Raw genomic sequence first — 8,965 nt, 5'->3', positions numbered from 1 at the left:
GAGGATGGACCTCTCCCTGTAATTTTAACCTCTCAGCACTGTTATCCTACCTCATTCATATGAAGAAAAACTTTAAATCTTTTTACTTCAATATTTATAAGACCATTAACACGAAATGCAACTTGAATGCCAGCAGGGTGATGACAGGTAATTACATAAAACCTGTAAAGCATAAGCCACATATGATTAAATACAGTCCCTCATGTCCCGTCCCTTCCCGCGCGCCCCCTGGCGGCCGGAGCGCCCCCTGGCGGCGCGGGCGGCGCGCGGGGGGCGCGGGCCGGGCTGCCCGGGCGCGTGCGCGGCCCCGCCCCTCGGCGCGTGCGCGGCGGGCGCAGCCCGGGCCGGCGCGCGGGAGGACGGCGGGAGAGGCCGGCGATGGTGCTGGAGACTCTGGCCCGCATCGTCAAGGTCCAGCTGCCCGCGTACCTCAAGCGCCTGCCGCTGCCCGAGAGCGTCGGCGGCTTCATCCGCCTCACAGGTAGGAGGGGCGAGCGGGACCCCCTTCCCGCCCCGGCGGCGCGGTCGGTGCTGCCCGGGACCCCGCTCTCACCCCTCGCTCCGGCCGCGTCACAGAGCGGGGGAGCCCAAACCTTGAGCTGCTGCAGCAGGAGGATGGCCCGACAGGAGGTGTAGGGGCTATGTGGGGCAGGGGAAGCCGTCAGCATGAAGGGCAGGGACAGAGTAAAATGTTGGCGTCTGGAATTCCTCTGGGAACCAGCGCCGGTGAGCAGAGGCCGTGCGCCGAGACGGACTGGGATTTAGCCGGAGGCCGAAAGCACCGCCTCTTCGTCTTCTTCACAGGTCACAGACAGCATCTGTACCGAGTTAAACAAAAAAAAATCTCTTTCTGTGAACCTGCCACAAAGATAAAGTTAGGGTAGTTTTTTAGTTTAGTGATTTTGGTAAGTATTTTGTGTGAGGGAGTAGAAACACCAGTCCATCGATTGTAGCCCTGTGACAGTGAACAGGAAAGAAAAGTGGCGACTTCTGTGGGTGCTCAGTGCTTTGCACACCGAGGCTCTGGGGGCCCACAGGCAGTGTCAAGTGACAGCATTAGCTCGGTGACAAGAAGGAAAGAGCACTCCACAGAGAGTAGAAGCATCAAAGTGCAGAATCAACCTTATATCTTTAACACCACGACTGTAATAGTGTCAGAAAATTGTTAAATTTAGAACAGGCTCAGTTTATTTAAAGCTGGCTTTGAGCAGTCCTTTTTTCCAGCATGTTTATGCTGCTTGTGAGCTGCAAGTATCATTGTCTTCCTCAAGAACGAGCAAATCTCTTTTAAGTTAACTATTCTTATTCCACAAGCACTCTCTCATATGAAAAAGCTATTAATTATATTTACCAAATAGGGAAATTCTACTGCTGCAAAGTTGGGAGGGGAGGATAAAACAAACTCTAGAACAGTGCAGCTTCTCCTGTTAGTATTTGGCAGTTTACTAATGAAGCCAGTTGCCCTTGTAACCACAACATGACTTAAAATTTGTTGAGCTTAGTAATATTTTAATATCTTACTGCTTCACTTGTCTAACCATGTCTTTCTGCAACAGGATTTTATTTGTACAGTTTCTGTACTTATAGTGCACAGTAGTAATATGATTTATTCTGAAAACCTCTAAGGTTTGGCCTGTAGACCAAAATCAGGGCTTTGGGGTTTTTAAATAGTGTCATCAGCATGGGAGAACTGTCACACTGTTTACCCCACTGACTTCAGGGTACTTCCTTGAATTTGGAGAGAGGACAAGAAGCAAATAACTGATTTCTTAAGTGTAGACCAAACATGTGAAAAAAATATTAAACAAAAGTTCAAACAAAAGAAGGAGCTGAGTCAGAAACTGCTTTGGAGAACTGGTAGGATTTAATGAGCTGAGTATTTTTTAGTTTAATAACTGAAAAATCCACTGCCTCTAGGTCTTTGGGATTTTTTGGATGGACTCTGAAAATGGGTGGCAAAGGTATATTTAAAAATACACAGCTATAGAGAGAACAGTTTTATATTTTTACATTCTTTTCCAATAGTAAGCTAGACTGGTACCTTCCACCGTGCTTATACATCTTCCACCCAGGGTGAATATGAATGAAAATGGAGGAAAAAAAGCAAAACTGTACAGGTGCTTCAAGTTATGGCATAGGGTAAATGCAACACAGTGAGAAGTATAGTGTAGGACACTGCATTCTAGGCACCTAAATTAAAAAAATATAATCTCTTAGGGTGTAAAGGTTATTCAAAGTCATTGAAACGTGGTGGCTGGTTGAAGAGTTGTGTGCTTACTTGCACGCAGAGCTGTTGTCTTAAGTTTCATTTGAGAAAATGATTGCTTGAGCAAGTGCTGCCTCTTCTGTGTTGTTGTGGTCTTTGTCCTGTCCTAAAGTTACAATCCTCTAAGAGCAGGGGATTCCCAGTGCTGGGGTTATTTTGCATTGAATTGTCATTAGGGAAAGACTATTAGGCAATAGAGAAAATTAATGTGACCTTTTGTGTTTGCTGCTATTACAAATTACAAAGTATATTCTTTGGCAAATGGCAGACTTTACTCCTTTTTTGCAAGTGAGATAACACTGGTCTAAAAACATTTAAAGTGCATTAATATTTGCCCTTTGGTGGCATCTAATGAACTTAATCAGGGACCAGCAGTATGAAACACTGGGCAGCATAGATCTTGTTTGCAAATGCAGGCCAGAATCCAGATTTGGAACAGTGCAGTCTTTTCTTAACTCTTTCATTGCTTCTATAAACTCTTATTAGCTTGCAGGCAGATGCAACTGCAGTTCCTGTAGTGCACCAGTTTTAGAAACAACAGAACAAAAATATATGGAGCACCCTGACTTTTTTATAGGATGTTGTATAGTGTGCTGGTTAAAGATCTGGACATATGTTGTATGGTGTGACCTTACAAAACCGGAATGAAAAACTGCTTGTTTGAAGAGAAAGACTGTTAATATCCAGTGCATACCTCCTGAAGGTAAAAGCAGTGAGGGAGGAAGGAAAGAATGTTTGACCTTGGGTTTGAAAGTGGCTATCTAAATATCACACTGTACTGCTCAGAAGCCTCTTTCTGTGTCTTGTCATTGCTTCTTTAGTCTTCCATTGTCAAGTTCAGTGAAATGAGCAGTAATGTCTCATGCCAGCATTGCTTTTTGTCCTGGAAGGTGTCATTAAAATGCCACAGACATTCACCTCAAAATAGCAAACAACCAAAACCAGGAAAGATCTGCCTATTAGTCCTGAAGAGAATGTAATTAGTAAGTACTTCAAATTTTCCTGAATAATGTCATTAGTTTAGACACAGTTCCAATATTCCTTTTGACTGGTAGTTATTACTTGTTAAAATTTTGATTTGCATTTGAGCTGTTACTGTAAGAAGCTGCTTTTGGGTCTGCATAGGGTTATTTCCACAAAAAGTAGCTGAAACATAAGTCAAAGATACCAAAGGAGTAGTTGATGGAAGACAAGCAGGAAATACCTGCTTTGCTTTTCCTCTCAGTGCCTGGTGTGTACCTTTGTTCATAGTATATGTATTTCTTTTGGTTTTGGACATGTTACTGTTGGACTAAAAATTAAGACCACCTCTCCTTGAAAATATCCATTGGCTCAGCTTCTTGGAATTCTCTGGTTTCAGATATTTTCCAGGACTTAACTTTGGGAATAGTCTCTATCTAACACAAGTCTGAAGACTGACCTGTTCCATACACTACTCTTCATTTCTGTCTCCAAAATCTGCCTCTCCCCAGGCAGCAGAACCGATAAAGAATCTCCAGAATCAGTGTAATGGCTGAATTCTGAGTTGTCAGCTGTGAAAATAAAGTCTTGTGAATTGCCCTACATCTGCTTCAGAAAGGTATGCATGGCTTCAAAACCAGAGCAGTCTGCAATTGTAGGAAGGCATCACTGCATTAGTGTGGATGAAGGGTTTTTCCCAACCCTGCTCACCCAGCCTAAAGATCTCTGACAGTGTCTTGTAGCTCATGCCTTAGAACATGATCACATTGATTTTTCAGTTTAAACACAGGAGCTTCTGGCAGTCTTTTGGCAATAACAAGCCAGTTTATGATTAGTGTACACATGAATGAAACTGGGGGCTTTCCAGAGACTCCCAGGTTAGAAGTAAGCACAGAATTTACTGGCTAGTGAGGATAAAACTATTTATCAACAGTTATCTTAGTACAAATATTAAGTAATAACCATCCTAAATTATAGCCTTGTACATCCTATTCATGTTTATTTCTAATTTCCTTTCTCAGAGGTTACAGCTATCACATTCCTCCTTCAGCTGTATGAACCCAGCTGGCTGTGAGCCATTCATAGACATGACCACTGTTCCGATTTTGATGCTGTATGAGAGTGTGAGATGTGTCCTTTTTGTGTGTCAATTTTAGCCCAGTTATATTCACCACACACCTGACAGATGGCCTGGTCCTGGAATTCCTGCCTCTTGGAATGCCTGTTCTGTCTTGGAGTTCAGAGGAGTAGCTTTGTAGAGATCCACATTTTTGTCAACAGGTTAAATACAAAGTTTGGAAATTTTTTTTAGTGACCAAATATTTTTCCTCTCTTTTGAAATACATTCCAAGTCAGTCCTTCAGGTAAGGTCAGAAAATGTTTTTGGATTCCTGATGGAATTGATGGAATGTTCCAGAAAAGTAATGCTAGAAAAGGCAAACAGGCACTGCTGTCCAGGAACTCAGGATTCCTTGCAGCTGAAAACATTTAAATATCTCAGTGTTAATTATTATTTAGGGCTTGCAGTTTGTTGGAGGAACTAAGGAAAGAGCACCAGAGATTAATATATTGAAGTGGGTTTTAGTGAATATAGTGAATTGTGATTTTTAGGGACTGCTGCATGTGCAGTTGGGAAATGACTGCTGAGACTTCTTGCAGTGCTTTTAGCATTTATGCAGCTGTGATGCATTTCCAGATAAATGCACTAAATGTGGCTGTCACATCAAAGGCAACAAAGAACAAAAAAATAATCCCACAAATTATTTTCATTACATGGTCTGGTTCCAGAGAATTTAAATCTTTAAGAAAAATCCACTGGAGAAGTATTAGTATTAGAAGTATTATAATCATGTGTTTTACTAGTACAGATAAAAGCTATACAGAATAATGTATTTTTTCAGGGCTACAACCCACCTGGCAGACTTAGCCTGCTCTGTTGTGTTTTCTTTCTTGTACATCTTAATTTCAATGAACAAACTGTAGAACAAAATCTTACTATATTCTGATCCTAAATAATTTAGAAGAGTAAGTTGATTAGTGTCTTGTCTAAAAGGTGCTTGTGCAGCTATTTGTGCTCCAGCTTGTTATACTTTTTTCTTTCTCTTCTAAAGTATTTTTAAACTCTATTTTGTATGAGTGTTTAGATTTAATATATTCTTCAGAAATTCAGAAAAATGTTCTCAACCTTTAGTGTACCACAGTATTTAAATTGCACTAGAGTATTGCCACAGCATGTTTGCTGGAAAAGTGGATCCACCTTATACATTTTATATATAAATATATATATTTAAATTTTAAAAATATTATATATAGATAAATGCCAATTATTGATATATTTCTTAAAAAGTCTAGTAAGTCTTCTCTCACTAGTATGCCTAGAAAATTTATAATGATTTATAATAGGGCAGCCAGATCTGCAGTGGATACTTTTATTTTTTTTACCTGTACTTGAAAGAAGTTCCTTACCTTCGTAAAAAGCAATTTTCTGTGACTTGCCCTACTGATCTTAGGTGTCATTCTTTCTCCTTTTTGTAGAAACTGGTTGCATATCCCTGAGCAAACACAGGTCTGAAAAATAAAACCAGAAAGATTCTGAAGGTTTTGCCAGTGTTTTAGGGTTGCCCATTTCAGTAAATCTATTTGTTTTGTATTTATTATCTTCCATTGAATCATCCTCTTAGGGTGATAAAATTCAATTTCAGATTAAATTCTAGGAGTCAGATTTTTACTTTCGCTGGAGTAAATCCTAGGACTTAATCTAAATATTTTTTTTTTCCCTTGAGACTCACCAATGGAATCTTGTTTGCCCTGAGGGTCCTGCTGACTGAGCAGCCCCATTTCATACCCTCAGCCTAAGCCATGTGAAAGTAGCTGATGCTGCAGCATCCTGGAGTGGAGTCAGAAGCCACCCTGAATCTACCACCTTATCTTTAGTTTCAGAATGGCTGCGGTTACTGCCTTTCCTGGGCGTGCTGGCCTTGCTCGGTTACCTTGCTGTTCGTCCCTTCCTCCCCAAGAAGAAACAGCAGAAGGATAGCTTGATTAACCTCAAGATCCAGAAGGAAAATCCCAAAGTAGTGAATGAGATAAACATTGAAGATCTGTGCCTCACTAAAGCTTACTGCAGGTGTTGGCGTTCAAAGACGGTAAGACGTTGTGCTACTGTAGGATTAGAGATTGAAACTTGCATATTTTTAGCAGTGCTTTGGTGGTGTATTGCTGTGTTTAGCTGTTGCCTTTGTATGGAATTGGAACATGCTCCTGAACTTTGTAGAATAGCAAAACATGTCTACGTGAAGCAAGCAACTGTAGAAACTTGAAAGAAGCACAGTAGGGTTTTTCTAGAAATGTTTAGGGAGTGACCACATGTGAGTAGGACAAAACCAAGCAAACCTGTTTTACTATTTGGAAATACATTGCAAGTAATTAAGAGATAACTACTCTTATTTTGTAAAAAACAATGCTTAGAAAGTTGTTCATATTAGAATGAAAATAAGGCTGGGCCTGTGTTGGTGATTGCCATCTGGTCCAGAGCAGTGAGATGACTGGTTGGGATATTCCATATCCCCCAAATCAACTAGATGTAAATGAGTGCATTTCATCTTGCCTCAGTTTTCATTTCCTGATTCAGTTTTGAATGTCCTGACCACACTCTGGTTTTGTTCTCCCTGGACCAAATGCTTTCCTTTTTTTAATAAAAACAGAAAAGTCTACCCTGAACTGAAGAAGCTTAACTCAGCTGTTCTCACTTTGGACTTAGCACTTCAGCAAAGTATTTCAGCTTTTCTTAAAAAAGTACTTTTTAGTTGCAAATGACTAAATCTATTAAGAGCACTCTTACTAGTTGCACAGTAAATCCATTTGTAGCTGTGACGGCTGTTTGCTGTTCTTTCATGGAAAAGGCTTTGTCCCTTTCTTTGTGTCTAAGAACAGCTATTTTAGGATCTCACAAACTTAGCTACCCATTAACTGTGTTTGGTTTCTGTGGAGTTGCGTTATGTATATGTTTTATTATCCCTGTATTATTCCTTTGTACCCCCGTGTGCAACTTGGTTTATCCCCAGTTTTCCCGCCTTGTCCGCCCTTCCCGCCTTCCCAGTATCTATCCATCACCCTGAAAGAGGCATTTTACCCCCCCCGGGTGCCTTGTCTATCACTCGGTGCCCCTTCCCATCCATCCAGAAGCTTCTACTCAGGGCACCGGGTGATTGGGCAAGGACCTGGGGCTCCCCCCATATCCTTCCCCCATTGGACCCCACCATATCCCCCCATCCCGGAGCCACCCCCTATCCCTATCCCCATTGGTCGTTGGATACCCCTCCCTTACAGTTTATAAGCCAGTGCAAGCACCTTGTGCTTGTTCCTGTTGGCTGGCACCGTTCTAGGATATTTGGCCCCGTTGGGCTACAATAAACTCGGACTTAGCCCCCAGCAGGATCCGCTCTTCATTTACCACCGTGAGGCTTGCTAGCGCTGCTCGGGACCCACAAAGGCACTCTCCAAACCCCAGCTGGGAGCGGCGGAGGGTGCCTCCATCGCCCGCCCTCGCCCCAGGATGAGAGCTAGCCGGGGCTGAGACAAAGGGAACCGGGGCGGGAGTGCGGCAGGTTTCCTTAGTATCCTGTGTCTGATAGGAGACAGGGAGTTTGACGTTGAACCAGGACATCACAGGAGGAACTAGCAACATTACCAGAGTATTCAGGGCATAGGAAGAAACACAAAAATCACCATGCAACTTCTGTACTGAATTATGCTAATTCCTTGTGTTTGGTTTTTTTTCAGTTCCCCGTCTGTGATGGCTCCCACAACAAGCACAATGAATTAACAGGAGATAATGTAGGTCCACTAATACTCAAGAAGAAAGAAGTATAGCAGATGTGTAATCTAGATCATGACTGATAAAGTCTTTTATACTGTTGTAGTTGCAAGAGACAGCATTTTGTTACGTGATTGGTATGATTTAGTTTCGTGATTGCTGTAGATTTCTTTTTGGAATAAACTGCATTTAGACAGTGACGAATTTGTCGCTGTTTTGGTACCTTATTCTGAGAAGAATTTTGCCTGCTTTGTAAAACTGTAAAGTACCTAGCTCTGTAAATAAGTCGTTTATTTCAATAATAAATTGACTTTCTACAACTAAGCCTTTTTTGTATGAGCATACAATTATAAAACTGTCACTATTTCAAGTGCACTTTTCTCTTGAGTTTGTTCTGCTGAGAAATCATGTTTTACTTTGCTTTTCAGCAACAAATTTAAGTGTACTTAAGTGGGGGAGAAAGAGATATCAGCTTCCTCCTTTGTGAATGTATATTCAGGCAGCAGATCAGTGTTGAGTCATGAAGGCTGAACGTCTGGCCTGTGTAGTGCCTAACTGGGCAGTTTGTTGGTCTTAGAGAAAACAGCTCAGCTCAGACAAAGCCCACACTGCTGGAAAGTTTCACACAGCATCCCAGGTGGAGTGCTGGCAGTTCCAGGCCATATATATCAACCAAACTACTGAGCAGGTCACCCACCACCATTACCCCTGTATTTCAGCCCCTGTGTTGATGGTAAGGAAACACAAATTTGCCTCCTGCAAGTTCCCTTGCACTATAGTCACTACTTTTTGCAATGGGAATTTTCAAGGGATGAATGGGTTAAGAGACAGAACTGAGGATGCAGAGCTGAGGTGTTCTCTTGGCTTGTTACCCATTCAGAATTATTTAGGCAAGTCAGAACGTTGCTGTGCTGAGGCTTAAA

The 8,965-nt window shown here is 41.9% G+C and overlaps 1 protein-coding gene across 1 annotated transcript; it reads left to right on the top strand.

Annotated features, from left to right (window-relative positions):
• Positions 1-319: 319 nt before the first annotated feature.
• On the top strand, positions 320-8,417 carry CISD2 (CDGSH iron sulfur domain 2). Its single transcript, XM_021531458.4, has 3 exons — positions 320-481; positions 6,161-6,372; positions 8,009-8,417. The coding sequence occupies exons 1-3, from the start codon at positions 379-381 to the stop codon at positions 8,096-8,098; spliced, it is 405 nt and encodes a 134-aa protein (XP_021387133.1). The 5' UTR covers positions 320-378; the 3' UTR covers positions 8,099-8,417.
• Positions 8,418-8,965: the final 548 nt, after the last annotated feature.

This window comes from Lonchura striata, chromosome 4, assembly GCF_050655825.1.
Source record: "Lonchura striata isolate lonStrDom1 chromosome 4, ASM5065582v1, whole genome shotgun sequence".
NCBI lineage: Eukaryota > Metazoa > Chordata > Aves > Passeriformes > Estrildidae > Lonchura > Lonchura striata.
This window is presented reverse-complemented; position numbering and strand designations above follow the sequence as displayed.